Below are 21,451 nucleotides of genomic sequence, written 5' to 3' on the forward strand. Positions count from 1 at the left end.
ATACCCTTGGTCACGTGTTTGGTCCCGGCCACGGTGGTCCCATTTCGATGAAGGTAAAATGCTAGAGGCCTATGCACACGGGCCTCTAACATTATGTCTCTATCGAAACGTGACTGCCGTGGCTGGTATCAAATCTGTGACTTTTCAGTCAGTAGCCGAGCACCATCACCGCTACGCCACCGCAGTAAACGCAGCAGAAAGAAACGCGCGAAAATATGCAAGCCCCAAATGGTCGAAATTTCAAAAGCCCTTGGCTATACGGCGTTCGTCACGATCATATATCATAGTTTGGCAACGTGACAGTTCAGACTTTTTTTCACATTAATGTCGCAAAATATGCAAGTAACATATCGCATGAATAATTCTGCTGCCAGTCTTATAATTCACTTGTATCAACAAGCATACTCTCTCAACAATGTTGGTTGAACAAAAGTTTATTGCACTTACTATAAAGAGCTTTGATCTAACTTTATTCAACATCCAGGTTCCGGTACGGGCTGTTCAGGAACCAGATGACACGTGTCTGACCGATTCCCACGGCAGCTAAACGTTTCGTTGAACTTGCGGAAGATGGACACCACTTCATTCAAGCTGAAAGATATGAAAATGTGTTTATCGTACGAACACAAAATCTGTGTTGCTTTTATTGTCTTATTTTTGTCTAAGTCGATAAACCCAACATACCAAAGGCTAAAAGCGAATCTACCTCTTTTTGCTTTGTATCACTTATTTTTCAACAAATACTATTGCCAGATACATATCTATTTTTTAAGTTTATTAGACATTGAAGTGCCGCTGTGGTGACAGCACATTAAAGCGGAAACCCTTCTTTTTCAAGCCTTAATGAACTGCTGACGCAAAAACGAGAAACTATTTGTCTTAAAAAACTATATCTTCAAAAGTTCATATTATCTACTCTCTGATGCTCCATGCTCCAGATAAGCTTTTCTTGAATTAACCCAGGCGCAAGCAATCGCAGCATCCCAATAATGAGCCCTCTTAAGACAACTGGAATGCGAACGCCATCTTTTGTGACTGTTGTATCGACGTCCAACGTCAACTAATTACTTGTTACTAATATTACGTTTTCTAATTAGTTTTTTTTAAAGTTAACTTAGCCTTCATCACTTACTTAGGTTGCTTCATCATGATACAATCGCCATCACTAATGCACTATACTAATTTAGGTCTTGCTATTGAATATCGCTAATGACTCTTTTTGTGTGTATGTGTGATTATCATCACGCATAAACACATTCATGCTTTTACTCGATTTTTATAGCTGTCGCTCTCCTGGGCGTTACCCGAACGCTGTTTTTTTATTATACTCCCCAAAATACAGAAGCGGCGACGTCTGCTTCGCCGTAGAATCATTTTGTTTTTCTCACTCTTTACCAAGTCTGGTTCCTACGATCGCTAAGATCAAAGTGAGGCACGTAAACGGCGTTTTTTTTTTGTTCTGTATTGTTTTTAGGTAAGCGAATCCTGCAAATACAAAGTGATTGTTAATATCGCATGTTTCGATCTCCAGGGAGCGTGGGTGGACTCATACGTGCATACGCCACGTTTTTTCAGTTAGGCAAATGCCGCAAAATCGAAATGACCACGCACCTTGCGCTCGTGAAAGTACAAGAAAGTTCATGACTTTTCTTGTTTGTTTTAGATGCGGAAGCATCTTATACTCGCGCCTTGTAGTGCGCCGTCCGCACCGCTTCTCGAACATTCGACAGCTGACGCGCGCGCATGCGCCGTCGCGCCGTCGCCCACTCTTCCACCATCTGTGCATCCCTTCCTCCTCTACACACCGCGCGCGCTTCACTCCTCCACCATCTGTGCACCCTTCCTCCTCTACACACCGCGTTCGACATCTACAATTCTCCTGATTCTCCAGTGGACGCGCATGTGGCGTCGCGCTTCGAGAACATTCAACAGCTGACAGTGCATGCGCCGTCGTGCTGTATATATACTCAAGGTCGGCGCTCGCTCGCTCAGTTGCCGCTCGTCGGTTGGTTTGTACGGCGCGTCGACGTCCAAGGTCGCGGTGAAATGAATTCCAACGAATCCACAAACACAATGATCGACGTCCCTTCGACCAGCGCCGCCCTTTCGCATACGTGTGTACGTGTTCACTCATTTAACACCCCCTCCTACAACCACGTTAACCAATTTAGCCATCGACCCAAGTAAGTCGCAATTTAACACCCCATTTCACAACCACGTTAACCAATTTAGCCATCGACCCAAGTAAGTCGCACTTTAACACCACGTTAACCAATTATATGCTCCGCATCCTCCTCAGTGTTCCCCCGAGGGAAGCTGCGGGCAATTTTTTTGTACCACTCGTTGGGTCTTCGCCACGTGACGCTTCAAAAGGCTTCTTAAAGCTACAGTTGAGTTTCGACAGGCTCTTTCGCAGACGTTATTCTCGATTGAGCTTGAAGGTCAGATTCACGGTGTATATAACGAACGCACGTTCGCAGACAGTCTGAACGGAGGTGGGCATTCTGAAAGGCATTGCCGTCATCCACAATCACGTTGTTTGTGTTTTGTGTGTAATAAGGCATAGGCTTAAAGCCCGTTTCGGCTCAAGGCACAGAGTTCTTGAACTGCGGTCACGTTGTGAAGTGGTGAATGACAAAAACTGCGGTGTACATTGTTCTTTTGCGAAATAAGTGACGAATTTACGTAATGTCCAAGAAAATAAAAGTGCATTGATGCATGTAACAGATATTTCTGCATTGCATTATTTAATGCAGTACATTTGTTTGAGCAGCCAAAGCATCGTCACAAGAACTGCATGGGTCATGCCGAGTTAACATTTTGAAGAAAAGAAGGTAAAAAGAAAAAAAAATACAGGAAGAGCTGGAGTGGTAAGTAGTTTCAAAAAGCTGGCATATAACTTTGTAATAAGGAAAGAGTTGAATAAGCCTTAAAGTTTGAACAGCAAAGGCAGTAAGAAAGAGAGAGAGAGAAAAGGAGCTCACACACATAGTCACACTCCATCCATCATGTCCGGAGCACGACATCACTACTAGTCTACTGCCTCTTGCAAAAGTTATTAAAAATCGAGTGCCTATGTGACCTGTGTAATGCCATGCAGAATGACAATACGCTTTGTTGCTCTTCAATGTTGAGCATTCTCCTCGATAATATTCTTCAGTTACACAACTATAAAAATTGAGCGCATGTTATCAATTAAGCGCATGTTACAATCATGCACTGAATTTCGTAGTACATAGAAGGTACATGGGGCGTCAAATGCCACATAGGATATTTCAAACATTATGGATTTGTGTATACGTAATTATATCCAACCATGTACTTTACATGTTTTCTAATACAAATACAAGATAATGCCCTTATACTGTGCTTTAATTGTGGTATTTACTTGTCACACTGCATTTAATATTTTGAGAAAATGTTTGATTAAGACAACGTAGAGCCGGTGCCAGCAAAAGACACTAGCGTTTTGTATTAGGTGAATAAAAACGTGTTGCCGGTCAATAATTTTCAGCCAGCTAACATATTGTGATTCCGACAGCATAATACACAAACCGTTAGCAGTGCCAACTAGCAAGTACGTATAGAAAAAACAATGGACAGTTTGGTACCTTTTAGAGAAGGAATCTCCATCGTCATCTGCTCTTTCTTCAAGAAAGTTCCCATTTTCTTTTATTTCATCTTCTATGTCGTTCACTTTTAAGGTATTCACGCTATAAGGGCAGTATAACTGTAAAGTGACAAATCACTATATTGTGACAATATAACTCGACGGCATATGGTTCAATGGCTAAAAAAACAACATGAATATACCACTGTAGACGCGGGCGCTGCAATCGCTGTGACGTGAGGGTTTGGACCACGTGATGCCACTTTTTTTCTGGCGAAGGGAGGCGGGCGGTTGAGTGCGTTGTTTTTATCCGCAATTGACGGACGCTTTCCCTTTGAACAGGAATGTTTTGATCTCACTTCATAATTGCGGACCCCTTGTGAACACTATCGGAAAAGTGCAGCAAAGGCTATAAGTGGCACGGTGGTTTTCCGTTCTGTGCCACAGAGAGCTACGGCGTGAAGGAGCCAGACGTGAGCTTCAACTTTCATATGTTCATGCTGCTTTGCAAAAGCATGATGCCGCTGTCACATGTCTTTAGTTTGTAGTTATTTCAAGCACATGGGATCAAAATAGACACCAACAGCACATGATCCCGTAAAAGAAAGACGTTCTAGCGTGGGAGGCTTCAGCACACGAGGCTCGCCACAAGAAAATGAATGTGTAAACAATCCTGTTACGACTATTCTAAATTTGGACGTAGCAGCACACGTAAACATGCGGCAGGTTACCGTGATACTTTTATGCGTGTGAGCCATTGTCCAGAGATTCAATATAAAGCCAAGAAAACCAGATTTCCTCTCTTTCCGTTCTATTTTCCCAGTCCATATCGTGGCTATATTTGCTTCGGCGTGTTCAGTCAGTGCGTTAAATGTAACCTTCTTTCTTACATCATACATGTGCTGTTTTTCGTCTTCGGATGATCTTCCCGTCACGTCGACTTCAACTAACGCCTGCACCGCTCTCCCTCGGTTTCCATTTTAATTGTCCTAATTTGTTTTTCCTACCCCACGGGTTTTCGTCTGACACTGGATTTCAACCCACGCGGTGTCTTGTTCATAGAATGTCTCATGAATGAGCCCATAGCCAGTGTGATTAATATTTTATATTTTTTCTCTGTTTTTGCCAGTGTTTTATGCCTGCGTCCACCACGGCTCCACAGACGTATTTCCGTCACGGATATGATGTGAAGTATACATTAAGTTGGCAAAAATTAAAAAAAAGAAGAGGCAGTTAGTTGGGATTCGAATCTAAAACTCCTCGCTACACAGCGCACGGCACGAAACGACTCAGCCACAAAGAGCACGTTTTCAGAATAGTAACGGTGAGCTAATCACACAGATTATTTGATTACGAATTGGTTTGAGAGCCTCCATATTTGACTGTTAACCTTTGTGTTTTGTTTCTCTAACAACTAAACAAACAGCGTTACAGCGGACGCATACAGTGAAAACGGCCGTGTTGGTGCATACGATGTCTCATGGACTCATCAATTCACGAGGCGATGCATAAGAACAAGCATCATCGTACCAGCGCAACAAGTGTTTCTTGAAGAGCCACTCGGTGCATGATACTTAGGGGAGCAGCCCAAAAAACGGGACGAAGAAAAATTGAACACACGACACAAGCGCCGACATACAACTGTGTGTAAATTTATTACCACTTGAAATATATAGCTGAAAACAAGAACAAAAACTATCACGTGCACGTTAGAGTGAAAGGCAAAATGAATCTGCCACGAGACTAAAAGTACAAGTTAACTACTCAAAAACATTGGCGTCATCCTACGCGAAGTAGCTTTCCTCGTGGGGCCTTTGAACCTTTCGCGAGGCCACGCCTCATGGTTGTGCAACATCTTGCGTTCTGAGGCATGTAATGAGTCAAGATTCTTCAAGGAGTGTCTTCGCGTCGCCTGTTTCCGGAAAGCTCCACCCGGAGGAGGACTTGAGCGCTACTACCGAGAATTGAGGTCTGCATCTCAGGTGACCGAGTTCGTGTGGCTCAAAGGGCTCGCGACCCTTCCGCGGGAAAACCGCCCTGCCATAGCTTCGCAGGAAATTCACATAGTAGGCACGCCAGATTCGCCTAAACCTCTGGAAAAGGTCCTAAACCTCGGCCCAAAGTTCTGCAAGCATCCAAAGAGAAGACAGAACTGCTTTCCTTTGTCCAAAACAGCACCTCGAGAGTTTCGTCGGAGAAATTTAACAGATGCGTGAGCACCGGTGGGGACGTGCTTCCAAAGGAAATCAACAGCCGCATTTCCATTCACTCAGGCAATATTGTGACACTTTTACGCGAATCTGGATTAAGGCTGCTTGAATCAGACAAAAAATGGAGACTTGCCGTCATGCCAGTAGCGATTTACAGAGACAAGGCAAGTGATGCAGTCCATGCCAATTTTGGCTTAGTCGAAGACGTACAGCCTAGTAAGGTCAAGAAGCGGGCAGTGCAATTGTGCAAGATGTGGGGCTTGAGAAATTGGCTACGTCAATCAAAAAAGCTGATGCTCTGATTTTTAGGTCTTTCTCTGCAAAGACGCACAAGGAAGCCTGTCCTTTGAGAGTCATTGTGAGCGAAAGGGGGCACTTGGAAGCACTCGCTAGGTTTGTACCTCCAGTGGTGCCTGTCGGTCTTAGTCATAAATTACCCGTTTCCTGTTAAAAGACCAAATAAAGCTGATTTGTTCATAGGCAACCTTGGCGACACACGGGTTGGAGCGTTCTCTGCGGATGCCAAGGATCTATATTACTCCCTGTGTCAGGATCCCATATGACACGCTGTCAGCAAGAGCATCGAAGAACACGGCACCGTTTGGTTTCAAAATTCGTGTGGCACCAACACGTCAGTCTTCATGGAGTTGCTGCGGTTCTACCTCCGTTCTACGTTCGTCGAACGTGAAGGTCGTCTGTATATCCAGAATGAGGGTGTATGTATATGCTCTTGTCTTGCGCCCGTTTTGAGAGATTTGCTTCTGGCTCGCGCCGACAGACAGCTGCAGGACGCCATTTCAGGCCACAGTGTACTGAAGGTCTTCAGATTCGTGGAAGATTTCCTGGTGCTCTTCAGGTTTGACAGTTCAATCGATGAAAAATCACAGAACATATTTGGCGTGTTTGCTGCCATGTTTAACACATTCACATTAACCATGGAACTCCCCAGTGACAGTTGCTTAAGGTTTGTAGACCTAGTGCTACATGTTGTTGGACTGCACACCTGCTGGGAGTATGCGCCGAGGTCCCAGAAGGGAGTTCTTCCGTTCAATTCGGTGCATACAAAGCTTGTGAAGAGCGGAATGCCTTAGGTGTTCTCAGAAGTGCTTTGAGTAGGTCCTGCCCTCACCAAGTGCAAAGAACCTTTGGCGCCCAGGTCGAGCGACTGAAACGTGCCGGCTACCCGACTGAACTACTCAATGCTTTGGCAACAATTCTACTGAGCGATCCCTTGAAACGTGGCTCCAGGACACGCCCAGCGCAGGGAAGACAGAAACTTTCTGTCATCCTTTACGCACACGGTGTGAGCCATACATTCAAGAAGATTGTTGGCAAGGCAGGCGTGAGACTTGTTTTCTCGGCTCCTCGTAAGCTCAGCCGCCTTTGCAAGAAAGTGATCGATGAAAATACCAAGGAGCATGCGTGCGTCGGGAAACACAGGACGCAGTGCGTTGAGTGTGTGAGCAACGTAGTGCACGACATTCCGTTGTCCTGTCGTCACCACTGAATGCTCATCGTCATTTTTTGATCGATTATGTGTCCACTTTTCGTGATAAAAATTTGTGGCAACAAAAAAAAATTTATATGTTAACCCACCCCTTATGTAATACCCCCTCGAGGGGTCTTTAAGGAAAATAAAGTTATGTTACCTTCCCCCATGATGTCCTGTGGTCTGTCCTATACTGGACACGCGAGTCGCTGTTTGAAGAGGGCGTTGTACATATGTATATATTGTGATACTTGTGTATATAAAACGAAGTTCCTGCTTGGCTACCGGCTGCTGTGTACTTCATGTCGGCCGGCGCTTCAGCGCCGTGCCCTGTGTTCTCCGTGCGGAGCGTCCGGCGCCCCATACAACATTTTGGTGACGAGGATGGGATTCATGTGCATCAGGTCAAGGTGGGCATACGGCTTTTTGCTACTAGTGCTACCGTTTTCAGCTCCCCGGATACAGCCCACCGATACTTCAGTTCTGCGGATCACCAGTTCATGACCACCAAGGCTGCAGAGTCCAGTCCTTCACACGTGGAGCGGCTCCACTTTTATTTCCTCCGCATCCGGTCTGTCTCGGCAGCAGCATGTTCCCCGATATTCCACCACCTCTGTTCCACCAATGGCCTGGCGTGCCTCCGATTCCCTGGAAGATATGGCGTCACGTCGTGCAAGTGTGCATCGACGTGGCGGCCCCGCGTGCTAAGCCAGACACTAAGAAGACGTTGCTGCTCAACGAACTTGGAGTGGAGAGATTGCATGCTTATTATAAGGCTGCTGACGAGCAGACGCTGCTTGACGGCGCCCAGGCTTACGTAGATGGCGCAACATGGTACGCGTACCAGCAGGCTTTAGCCGTTCTGGAAGCATACTTCGCGCCACCTGAAGACGCTTTCTGCGTACGTGCCCGATTACGGCGGAGAGTTCAAAAACCGGACGAAACTCCCGTCCAATTAATTCTAGCGCTGCGGTGGTTGGCCAACAACTGCCATTTCGGCACTGCAGCAGATACAATGATTCAGGACCAGATTTTACACGGCTTGCGTGACCCCGCTCTGCTTCGTTCATTCATTTAAATGGGGGACGCTTTTACAGTCCAGGCAGCGTTAGAACATGCCGGGGAAGAGGAGCGCATGGACCACGCATTGCAACAGCTGGCTGCTCTGCAGATCTACTCGGTTACGCAGAGCGAGCATCAACGCCGCGGCATTCACCCTCCTCGACCTTTTCAACGGCAGTATGTTTCCAACCCTGCTTTGCCATCGGTTCTTCTGAGTCCTGCGAACCTCTTGCCATTTTAATCGGATCATACTTCAATTCCACATTATGTGACAATCCCTGCTCGGACTGAGAGTGTGCTTGCTTGTGCTGCACCCGTTAGCGTCCCAGCGGGCCGTGATCCTGAGGCGCCTGCTTCTGTCGGGTTGCCTGCAGTTGAGCGTACCCTGGTTACACCTGCTTCGATTGGGAGTGCTGTTGAGAGGATGGCTGTTCCAGTCGGGTCTGCTGATGCTGACCATACTTCACCTGCACCAGCTGTGCATCTTTCAGTTGTGCCTGCTGCTCCCGTCTTGCCTGCTGCTCCCGTCCTGTCTGCTGCTGCTTCAGCACCGGCTGTGTTTCCTTCGGCTGGTGGTGATCTCCGGGATGCTGTTTCAGTTTTCTGTCCGCCGGAGATGCATGCACCAAGCATGCTGGCCGGTATTCCGGAGGCGGTCACTGTTCTGCGTACGGTGGAGGTGCTTCCGCCAGTCACGTCTGCGCCGGCCGTGCCCGTTTCGGTTCTCTGCAAGGCGCCTTCACCGGTGGCGCTGAGCCATGCCCCTTCAGAGCTTCATAGCATGCTTGTTCCGGCTCCTACTCTGCCAGAAGTACACTGGAAGGACATCACATGGGTTGATTCTTACGTACCACCGGACTGCATTGGGCGGTGACAGTGCCTGTCGTGCAAATGGCATCACTACAGGCGTCGACGTCGTAGACTCAAACACGACAATGATTATGCATATGCAGACATCCTCTCTCGGGGGAGGAGATGATGTGGTGGTGATTTGGCAATGTGTCTTGCTGTTGTATTGTTGGTCTGCATGCTGTAATTTTTTTAATTCTTCATAATTCGTTGTGCTACGTCCACTGCATTACGTTATGCACTGTGTTACGAGTACAATTGTCAGTGTGCTTTACTTCTTGTTTTAGCATGCATGCTGCACATTTTTATTTTATGTTAGTTTTGCATCATGTTAAGTGGTATGACCCCGAATTCTCTTTATTTAAAGGGGGGCATGATGTGGTATAGGGGTTCCGGTTCCGGTTTTGGAACCAGCTGTTTGGCCCACTAAAGGGCGTTGTACATATGTATATATAGTGATGCTTGTGTATATAAAAAGGAGCTCCGGCTTGGCTACCGGCTGCTGCGTACTTCTTGTCGGCCGGCGCTTGAGCGCCATGCCCTGTGTTTTCCGTGCGGCGCGTCCGCCACACGATACTACAAAGACGTGTCCACACGAGGGATTTCGGCACCACAGTGTGAAGGGAAACTATCGATCGGCAAAGTTTATTTTCCTTCAATAGGTGACACGTACCCACTTTGGGGTATTGGCCAAAAATGCGACTTTGAGTCTTTCGAATGTTATTTTGGGTATGGTAGGTGATTAAGAAATTTAAATGAAGCCCCGTTAATGGTTTCAACTTCCACTTCTCTTGTGGCAGTGCTCTACTGCACGCGTTTATTCCTTCCCTCTTTTTCTGCAATTCGCTTTTCGCAACTCCATAAAACGCCCCGTGTCCTGGCAACACTGGTGAAAAGATGGCTGCGCTTAACAGGGCCAACGCGGTACTTTCTCTTGGCGCTGTGCTAAAGTTTCTTTGTGGCGTCGGATCGCGTTGTTCGTCGAAGGCGAAAGAGTGCTGGTCGCGGACCGTCTTTATCTCATCGAATTAAAGGATTTCATTGACGAAACGGCGAAAACACTTGCACTGTGCGTGCAAACATCGAGCCTCTTAGGTAAACCGCATCATATTACAACGAAAGCTGTTATAAGGTCACAACTTGGGTCACGCGCACTTGTCCACCGCCACCACCGCCGGTGTCCGTAACCACATTCCCCAAAATTAGAAAAAAACTAGCACCAAAGACCCAGTGGGGCTCGAAACCCGAGTCTGCTGGATGCCAGCCCGTTAAAAAGTGAGTTTGAGGATTCGTACTTTGCAGTGAAGAGTTTAATTTTCACCCTTGCCTTGACTTTAACCGCTAATTAGATAACCTCCTTCTAGTTAAGTCTACTTGCTTAAAGTCTATTTTGCCCTCCCGGTCCCTAGACCCCAGTGCTTTGAAAAACTCTGCGCCATCATCCTGAGCTATAGGGTGAAGCCCTTTACAGAACATTATCAAGTGTTCGGCAGTTTCTTCTTCCTCTCCACACGCACTGCATACTGTGTCTATCCCTTCGTATTTGGCCCGATATGTCTTGGTTCGCAGTACTCCCGTCCTTGCCTCAAACAGTAGAGAACTACCCCGAGTATTATCATAGATCCTTTCCTTGGCAATTTCCTGCTTAAAAGTTCGATAGATCTCTAGTACGGACTTCTTAATCATGCCCATTTTCCACATGTCAGTCTCCAGCAATAAAAGTAGCAGCGGCGCCACCTGGCGGTATCTGCGTGAAAGCTGACGCAGGAGCCCAGCCGGTCGCGCCACTATATCATATTCTAGACATATTCAGCAAGTTTTTACGTTTGTGATGAAGGTCAAGTCTGCGACAAGGATAAAATACGTAAATAGAAAACAAAAGAAAGGTGCTATGGCTATTAACACTTATGCAAAAGGCTCCTTGGACGCATGCCAGATTTGCTAGGCTGCAAAAAAAAAAACAAAGAAAAAACAAAAAAGAACCGCCAGGCCTGTGCGGAAGGCGCCGCACAGTCACAGAGGAAGCTCGAAGAGCGGCCTTTCAGAGCCTTTTTCAAAACACTGATTGGGTAACTACTGCAAGCACACTTGCTTGATACCCACTAGGGCATTAATAATGAAAAATTTAGGGTACTAGGTCGGCATTCGCTATGCAATCCTTCGTCATACTTCCGAGAAGCGTGGTGTCCGCTGAACACTTGCTAAGAATTTCGTGCCAATTGTTCATGCAGTGGCTGACGACGATGAGGAATTATGGCTGAAGTGGGTATGCGCCACAGTTAATAGGGAAACAAGAACAAACTTTTGTAATGGGTTGGAGCATTGGACGGCGCACTCGTTACGCTAATCACATTGCGCGACGTCTGGTTGTTCTTTCGCTGTTTTAAAACGTTTTATGAGTCGTATTAACGCGATTGCTTTCTCAACCTAAAGCCTGCATAAGGCAACTTTGCCAGCAAGTCACAAGCACTGGCGTAGCTCAGTGGTATAATACCGGGCTTCCACCCAGCAGATCCGAGTTTCGAGCCCCACTGTGCCTTTAGTGCTAGGTTTTTTTTTTTTCTTTTTCGAAAATTTTGCGTGATGTGGTTACGGACTTACGGACACTGGCGGTGGCGGTGGCGGGCAATGGCGCGTGACCCAACATGTAATCTCATTACAGCTTTCGCTGTAAAAGAAGGCATTTCTCTAAAGTCAAGAAAATTATGAGTTAAAGAAAACGTGCTTTATGAAACTCACGCTTCCAAACAACGTAAAGAATATCTTGTCCTCACTATCCAGCTTAGTGTCATTCAGTACAAGTGGTTGCTTGTAGTCCTTCTTGCTTAGTACTAGCGCCTGCAACGAGAGTGACGTAAATTTTATTTATTTATTTATTTATTTATTTATTTATTTACTCATTTATTTATGATATCGAAAAATTCAGCCGTGAATATGTAATTTTAAGAAAGCAGCGTGAGCGCAAAGAGGGAAAATTTTGTAACTGCACGAGCACAATGCTATTAACGAGCACACTATTTCAAAGGTCATTTAGAATATAAACAATTTCATTTATAAAGCAAGGCACTGTTTATTTGATGGCCGATACGCAGCGGCCGGTTGCACCACTCTACTAAGAAACCACAACCAACTAAACATTTGTTAATAATGCATTAATGGGGACTAGTAAAACTCTTATATATATATATATATATATATATATATATATATATATATATATATATATATATATATATATATATATATATATATATAATAAGGGAAAGAAGTGTATACCTAAGGGCTCGTTTTCCGTGTTTTTAACACAATAATAATGAGATATAACAGACAGTAATACCAAGGAATGTACAGGGGAAGTTATTAACATTAATGGAATGTAAATAAGAAGAAAGAAAAGTGGATGAAAAAATTACCAACTGTAAGCAGGAAACGAACCTACGACCTTCGAATTACGCGTTCGATGCTCTAACCACTGAGCTATTACAGCGGCACTCCCTCCATCCACTTTTTTGGGTTTATCTGTGAATTTAGAAGTAGGAGCGACAGTCAGCGCCATCTATAAGCCAAACAACGAGTGTGAAAACACTCTTATGCGCATGTTTGGCGTCACGTAGCACGTGAACTTATTGAGCGGGCAGCTGATTAATTGTCCCTCTTATACAACCTAAACACACCAAGTCTGCCAGTACGAGACCCTTGTTCAATGAAATAAGGGAAAGAAGTGTATACCTAAGGGCTCGTTTTCCGTGTTTTTAACACAATAATAATGAGATATAACAGACAGTAATACCAAGGAATGTACAGGGGAAGTTATTAACATTAATGGAATGTAAATAAGAAGAAAGAAAAGTGGATGAAAAAATTACCAACTGTAAGCATATATATATATATATATATATATATATATATATATATATATATATATATATATATATATATATATATATATATATATATATATATATATATATATATATATATATGTATATATATATATATATATATAACAGTGGCTAAGTAACTATGACACAATAAAGAAAATGACTACCTACAATGACGGGTTCAAACGAGGGCAATTATAAAAATATGCCAGTTCAAAATGAAAATGCATTATTACCGGTGGGAATAATAGAGGAAGCACAAGAAATACGACGACTTCGCCCTTAATAAGCGTTGAACAATCCTTTAACATGCCGCAGGATGGCGACCTTAGCCCAAGTTCTGCATTCAATCAGTGAAGCTTTTCTGGTTGACAAACCACCTTTTTTTATCACGTTCTCCCTGTTTATTACTACAACCAACACAATAATTTGTTGATTTGGACGCTAGTCCCCGGGAAAAAGCTGCACCACAAAGCGTCTACGTGGGTGGATTCATGTTAAATGGTGCTATAACTACCAAACAAAATATACAACTTTAGAGCCTCTCACAGTACCCTTATCACTACAGAATCCCACTAGGAAGAATATCGTCGATTACTGACAGCAGCATTGAAATAGAGCAGGAAAATATATACAGATATTGCGCATACATTAAAATAATTGTATTATTGAAGTACATGTTTTTCCATTTTTTTCAAACGTTCTTAGCACTGGCTGCTGTCTTGCATAATGCGTCACAGTAAGTCCATGTTCATGAAGATGGGAAAAACGTACGCGGCGATGGGAGCAGTGGTCAGCCAAACAAGGTAATATGAATGTTTGTGCTCGACGCTACAAAGTAGGAGCAAATAGTCTCTTCGCGAGTCATGTGTTCCGCCCTTCTTGTAGTTGCGAAATGCAAAAGTGCTCACTTATCAAGAGCACATTGCCTTTGTGCTGCTCATGCATTTTTCTATGCTATAAATATGTTAAAGAAATCAAATAACTCTCAACTAAAGAAAAGAAAGGGTTTAAGCAGGAAGAAGAACAATACGCTGTAGGGGGCCAATAAAAGACACCAAAATATCTGATATATTTTTCCTCCAGTGTTCCCGGTCATTCTACTGTAAATCATCATCTTTATAATCATTTTCATTATCCTCATCGTTAGCCATAAGCGCCGAGCACGAGCTATTGTATCTTGCTCTGTGATTCTTTTGTCGGTTGTCACCGCCTGCGTTTAGCTTTCATAGGTCTACAGTTAAAGTACTATTTGCACCAATGAACCCCACTACAAAATGGTAGGTGTGCTTGGTGTTCAATTTCGAATTCCGCAACAGGCGACTGCCCACTCCCCCAGAAATGGCCGACGAAAATGCCCAGCAAGCGTTCTCCTATAGTTATCCAGCCCACTGTGCTACGCGGGCGTGATCGTACGTTTTTCAACCCCCGCCGCGGTGGTTTAGTGGCTAAGGTACTCGGCTGCTGACCGGCAGGTCACGAGATCGAATCCCGGCTGCGGCGGCTGCATTTCCAATGGAGGCGGAAATGTTGTAGGCCCGTGTGCTCAGATTTAGGTGCACGTTGAAGAACCCCAGGTGGTCGAAATTTCCGGAGCCTTCCAGAACAGCGTCTCTCATAATCATGTGGTAGTTTTGGGACGTTAAACCCCAAATATAAATCAATCAACCTTTTTTGACGGCACCGATCAACAAGACGTCGAAGATTACCTGTCGTCACTTGAAAAGGTAGGCGCGAGAAACAAAGGGGACGACCCTTCAAAACAGCAATACATTTCCTTTTACCTAAAGAGAAAGCGAGTCTAGTTTAATAACTGCCAGTACGAATTCACCACTTTAGTGCTTTTAAGCAACAAGACAGAGAGAACTCTTTCCAGTGGATTCAGCAACCATATGCTAGCGTCTCTCATAATCATATGGTGGTTTTGGGACGTTAAACCCCACAAATCAAATCAGCAACCATATGCTAATCGCTGCCTTGCTACTCTGCGTGGGGAAGGCGATGGGGTACCGAAAGTAGGGATAGGAAGAGAGAAAAAAAAAATGGCAGCATATCCACGGAGTGAATGATGGGGAGCGGGGCGAAGCATTCGTCCGTCCATTCGTTCTTGCTTCCGTCCGTTCCTGCGTACGTCTGTGTAACCGTCCATGCGTCCATCCACCCGTCCGTGCGTGCGTCTGTTCGTGCGTCCGTCCCTGCGTTCGTCCATGCATCCACGCCTGCATCCGTTCATGCGTCCATCCATGCATCCGTCTGTGTGTCCGCTCGTCCATCTATTCAGCACTCCAAGTACCACCATCTCGCATCTTTTCATCATATATTCTCCATATAGAAGCACCGCCATCCAGCGGATATTTCAAGGACTAAACGGGAGGTGGCACATGCACACTTTCTTACGACTTGCGCTTCGGGTTTACTTCCCACCTTTAACCACTTCGAGTTCATGGTATATACTAGTTCACTGTATTCATGGCTATGCGGCCCAACGCTCGCTAAACCTTTCTAAAACCAAGGAGGTTACACCCAGCGAATATAACGTAGCAACCCTTTCTTGTCAGATCGTGCTCAATGTACATGCCAACAGCTGCTAATGGGGATTGCAGCGTGCGCGTTACCTAAAGGCCGAATGCTCCTGTCTCTCATTCCCCTTTAGCAGCCATTAACATGTGCACTGAGCACTATCTTTTATTGTTCAACAACGCACAGAAGAAATCTCTCAGCGGAACCACCTTGGAGGTCAAAATCGTAAGGACCGCTATTTCGGGTATATGCCACTGGTGGTTACGTCGTTGAATGACGAAATATATGAGTGGTGCATTTAGTGGTGCTGAGTAAGTGCTAAGGACGTCCCTGATCGTTCTACGTCAGGGGCGTCCGTCAGTACGAGTCATGGTGCCCGTCGCGTCTTGGACGCCTTCGAAGGCGCTTGTCTTCGACGTTGTTGTCCCTACGGGGACTAGTGCCGAGACCGTCGTTGATGCGACGGCCTCAATAGTCGGCCTCTCAGAGGTATACTGCGTGCAGCATCAGGGAGCTCGAAACTTCCAAGTCACCGTTAAGAGCATGGCCTCCATGTCTCTAATCGTCAGTGCTGGCTGCCTGGTGATCGGCGGCGAGCGTGTTCAAGTCGTTCCCGTTGGCCCACAAGTGACCAACGTCGCCTGCCTGTTCCTGCCATCGTTCGTCTCAAACGAAGCTCTCGTCCAAGCGTTATCCCCATATGGCAAGGTGCTCACTGTCACCAGTGGTTTGATGAGCGGGCGACGCGGCGTACTCACTGGAACGCGGTATGTTCGAATGGAGATGAACGCCGCTAATCCTGTGCCGAACTACCTGCGCATCTCCGGTCACCGTGCTACGTTTGACTACCGTGGTCTCCAGCGTGTATGTCGAAGATGCGGCTCAGGGGACCATCTACGAGCCCAGTGCACAACACCGTATTGTGGTCGCTGTGGTGTGCACGGTCACGTTAGTGATGGATGTGACCGCCCATGTCGACGCTGCGGGGACGGCCACCCAACTGTGGTTTGCCCTGTCCGCCGCTCTTACTCAGACGCTGCCGCTGGTGCCTTTCCACCACTGACACCGGCAATGGAACCAACTACCGACTCGGGGGACGCAGAGGAGGTCACCGACGCTGTGCTGGCCTCACCCCTACAAGTTCCTTCAAACGAAGCGCACAACGAAAGCGCGATTGTCGATGCGACGCTTGGCGCGTCGGCCTCCCCGCTGGTGCAGGAACCGTGCGCTTCGAAAGACGCAACGCACTGCCCTGAAAACGGCGTCGGCGTCTCTTCTTTGACGCCACTTGATGTTCAGTGCACAAATGACCCCAGTTATCAGGCTGCTGCTGTTGGAGTTGGCCCTACGACCCCGGTTATTTTGGAAAACAGTGGCGAAAACACCACAGCCTCTTCTGTTGCGGCCGCTCCGACCATTTCGACATCGCGTCGTACACGTAAAAAATCGCCCACACAAAGGGTACCTACACCGGACTGCCGAGACGCGGACAGTGCTGCCAGCATCAAGAATGTGGATCCAAGCTTGCCGGCGGCTCAGTCCCTACCTCCTCAGGACACGTCTTCGGAAGACGGCTTCAGCCTGGGACTGGATAGTAGCATCGGACTGTCTAGCCTTGCCGATTTTGACGTTGAAATGGGAGCTCCACGTGAAACAAAGCGAGGGCACACTTCCAGCTCTTGCTCCGATGAACGCAGTGATGGCCGTGGTAAATCCCAACGGTCCAAAAAACCTCGACCCTCTTCTGGAGGGTCGAACAGTGCGTTGTAATTTGGTCGAGCAAGTGTCCCCTGGACACTTTCCAGGACACTGTCTAGAACTATGCGTCCAGGTTAGTCTTTACTTTTTATTATGGCTACTACACTGCATATTATTTCATTGAACGTTCAGGGTTTTCGCAGTTCGGCAAAGCAGGCTGAAGTGATTAGTGTCGCCCGCGCTGCAAATTGTGATGTTTTGTGCCTCCAGGAAACAAATTTTTTCTCGCTATCCGACGTGCTTGCTTTTAAACGAAGGTTCAACCTAGATTGTTATTTCTCTTTTGCTACATCTCGTTTTACGGGAGTAGGTATTATTATTTTTAACCGAGCTCTATTAAGGGATCATCATGCTTTTTACGATGGCGTGGGCAGGGTTTTGGCTTTAGACTGTAGCTACTTTTCTTTCAGATTAAGGATACTGTGTGTGTATGGGCCAGCGCAAGCTGGACAGTCTAATGACTTTTTTAGAGACCTGGATGTGTTTTTTCTTGACGGTCGTGACGTCATTTTGATTGGCGACTTCAACTGCGTTCTAAATACGCGAACCGATGTACAAGGTCCTGGCTGGGGCCGGTCTGCTTGGAATTCACGCGAGCTTCGCCGCCTTGTCCACCACTTTTCATTACTAGACGCGCACAATGTAGTGCACGGAAATACCTTTGTTTGGACATGGCGACGTGGACGATCCTCCAGCAGGCTCGACCGGGCTTATATCCCACGAGCGTTAGAGGCGTTTGTCTCTGATTTATGCGTTCCGTCCTTCCCACCTTCTCCTGTGTACGTATCTGATCATCGGCCTATTGTCTTGAAGCTCGAAGTTCCATTTTCTTTCTCAGAAAAGCCATGGCAGGACGCGCGCTCAAGATCAGATTTGTCACGCGCAATACGTGTGTCGCTCACGGCGTCTGGTCCTGAAGATTGGGATGCGCTTAAAACACAGTGGCGCCTGCGCTGCGCAGTGGAGGGGCGTTCGCTTCGTCGACGCGTTTCTGAAGAGCTTGCTGATACCGCGATGAAGTTACGCATTGCTTTGCGCGCCGAGACGCCTTCTCCTCTGATGCGAGCGTGGCAGCGTGAACTGCGTGAACGCTTTCAGCGCTTGACTGCTGCTTCGTCCCTGGCGGCAGCAGCATGGCGCTGTAGACACAACCCATGTGCACATCCCGAGGTGCTGCGCTACGCGAGACATTCCTTTTTTGGGCAATCAGAGTCACCTGTCTCTATGACAGCACAAATACCACCTGCGCAGCGGCTTCCTACGCGTGATCGATCTGTTTTCTTGGCGCATTTTGAAGCAATGTCGTGTTCGGCCATGCGGACTAACTGTGATGAAACACCGCCGATGCTTAGAAGTTTGCCCCGTATTCCTCAAGAAGTTGCAGATTGCCTGCACATCCCTCCGTCGGCTGAAGAGGTAAAGGTGGCACTGAAATCTATGAAACGTGGAACGGCCCCAGGGCCAGACGGTTTACCTGTTGAGTTTTACTTGACATTTTGGGATGAGATTGGTGCTACAATTACCGCGGTAATCCGGCGATGCTACGAGGACGGTGTCTTTCCATCAAGTTTTCGAGATGGACGCATTGTGCTTATTCAGAAGGGTGATGCTTCCTCTGTTAATCCTGAAGATTGGAGACCTATCACGCTCCTCAACGTTGACTATAAGATATTCGCGGCGGTAGCCGTTCAACGTTTGAGGGGTCTGTTGAACACCCTAATAGGTCATCACCAGACTTCATCAGTGCTTGGACGAGAAATACACAGCTTGTCATATACGACACGGGATATCATAGCTTATACTTTGTCGCGATCTGCGCGTGGTATCCTTGTGTCTTTGGACCAGGAAAAAGCGTTTGACCGACTAGAGCACGCGTATATCTTTAATGTGCTCACAGCCTTCGGCTTTTCTCATTCGTTTGTGGAAATGATTAAAAATACGTACACTGGTCTGAAAAGCACACTAGTTCTGGATGGTTGGGAAAGTGCTGCCTTTTCCATAACACGTGGGGTCCGTCAGGGTTGTCCATTGTCTCCTGTGCTATTTGTCCTCAGCCTTGAGCCATACTTGCGTGCTCTTGACGCGGATTCACGTGTCCGGGGTCTTGCGCTTCCTGGTAGCGGTGTCGTGAAAGTCACAGCTTTCGCTGATGATATAACCTTGTACCTTTCAGATGAAGATAGCCTTTCACGCAGCCTGCATGTATTTTCCCAGTATGGCGACATTTCAGGTGCAGCGTTGAACATCTCCAAATCCCGGTATTTCTTCATTGGCTCTCCAAACTCCAGGCTTAGCGCCGGTGTTCCCATTCAGCCGGCCGCGTCCCTTCGTATTTTAGGTATTTCATACAACCACTACGGCATTTGCGAATCTGTTTGGTTAAACGCTCTCGAGGAAGTAAGACTGAAAATTCAGGATGCACAGGATTTTGACTTCCCGCTTCTTGAGCGGAGGTACCTTGCGCAGACTGTATTTTGCGGTCGCATTTGGTACCTTTCTCACGTCGCGCAACCATCTTTACGTATCGTGCGATCACTACAGTCTGCTTTGTGTTCCTTTTTTTGGTCAGGCGGCACTGAGTTGGTCTCTCGCGCGGCACTGGGACAGCAGCGTGCTCAAGGAGGCTTTGATTTCCCTTCAGTGTCCATACGCTGTCGGCTGCTGGCACTGCGTTTCCTTTTGCGCCTAGTGCAAGGGGAGGAATCTCCCGCACGAACGCTTGCATACTACTTTCTGGGTACTCACCTTCGCCATTTGATGCCTAATGCGCAACTTAACAGGGGGCCACAGTCAATAACACTTCCTGCGTTTTATGCAACAACTGTTGCATTTTTTCGCCATGTCAAGTCGAGCTGTCCTGGCATAGATGTTTTGAACAACCACATAGTTGAGACAACTGCTGCTTTGTTGCTTCCGTTGGTCCCGCCAGCCCGCCGTGCTCGCTATAGACGGGTGTCTTGGAGCTCCTTAACGGCTTCTTTTCTGCCTGGACACCTTCGGGACTTCATGTGGCGCCTGGGATGGGGTGTACTTCCCACTCTCGACCGCCTCGAAAGGTGGAGAATAGTCCAGTCAGCAACATGTCCGAACTGCTCCCTTCGGGAAACAAATCAGCATTTTCTGAGGCATTGTATCATTGCTCGCGTTTTTTGGAGAGCCGTACATGCTGGATTTCACTGCCTCAGAGTAAATCGCTTCGTTTCTTCTGGGCGTTGTTCGCGAGGCCGCTTCGCTTGTCTTCTCATTGTTGCCGGCGCTTTCTGCCTCTGGCGCAACCGCTGCGAGGCGGTTGCAGCGGGCCGCCGCCGCCGCGCGCTCTACCCGATCCTAGAACGATTGTACTCGGAGCTGCTGTCTGTTTTGTCGGAGGAGCTCTTCTTCCTCGGTGAAGAGGAATTTCTTCGGCACTGGTCTTGCCCTTTTGTGTCGGTCTATGACGGACGAGTGAAACTTGTCTTTCGGCCGGCCTGGTATTGGTAGGCTGATCTGTCGATGTGCCGGCAGAAATGGCATGCCAACATGTAAATATGCAAAATGTACATATTTATGTTTTATTTGTCTCTTGTTTACATTGAAGTATTTTGTGGTTGTGTTTGAGTGAACCATCGAATGTACATGTTTTTTCAACGTCATCTCATATCCATGTTCATGTAAATGACGTCTGTCTTATCATCGTTAGAGTATGTCTAAGACGGAAATGTTCTGTTGAGTGTTATTGACGTTTGTGGCAATAAATTTTTTCTAAACGCAAACATGATAATCCTGACACGCGTGCCATGTAAGAACATGACAACATAGCACGCTCATAGCACGCTCGCGGCCGTTTCGCTAGCTCCACGTATACTAAATTTTTCATCACGTTACGAGAATAGATGACGAAGGTAAACGACACATGCAAACATGATAATCATGACACGGAAGTCATGTACGGCATCATTCACCTCCACCATGTAATGATGTGCTGATACTAAAGTGGCATATCAACCTTTCTCATTCGTGCTTCGTATATCATCAATTCCCATTGTATGTGGGATCAGCCAATTTTTTTTAAGAGTAAGGCTAGTTTATTTTT

The 21,451-nt window shown here is 46.7% G+C and overlaps 1 protein-coding gene across 1 annotated transcript in view; it reads right to left on the reverse strand.

Moving 5' to 3' along the window:
* Positions 1-416: 416 nt before the first annotated feature.
* Positions 417-21,451, reverse strand: part of LOC142803616 (neprilysin-like) — a 128,276-nt gene continuing 107,241 nt past the window's right edge. Inside the window, exons 19-21 of the mRNA XM_075888995.1 lie at positions 11,960-12,058; positions 3,612-3,730; positions 417-591 (exon numbers count right to left, since the gene is read on the reverse strand). Coding sequence (XP_075745110.1) covers positions 474-591; positions 3,612-3,730; positions 11,960-12,058 — 336 coding nt within the window. The 3' untranslated portion in view covers positions 417-473. The remainder of the gene's footprint in view (positions 592-3,611; positions 3,731-11,959; positions 12,059-21,451) is intronic.

Source organism: Rhipicephalus microplus, chromosome 3, assembly GCF_043290135.1.
Source record: "Rhipicephalus microplus isolate Deutch F79 chromosome 3, USDA_Rmic, whole genome shotgun sequence".
Classification (NCBI taxonomy): Eukaryota; Metazoa; Arthropoda; class Arachnida; order Ixodida; family Ixodidae; genus Rhipicephalus; species Rhipicephalus microplus.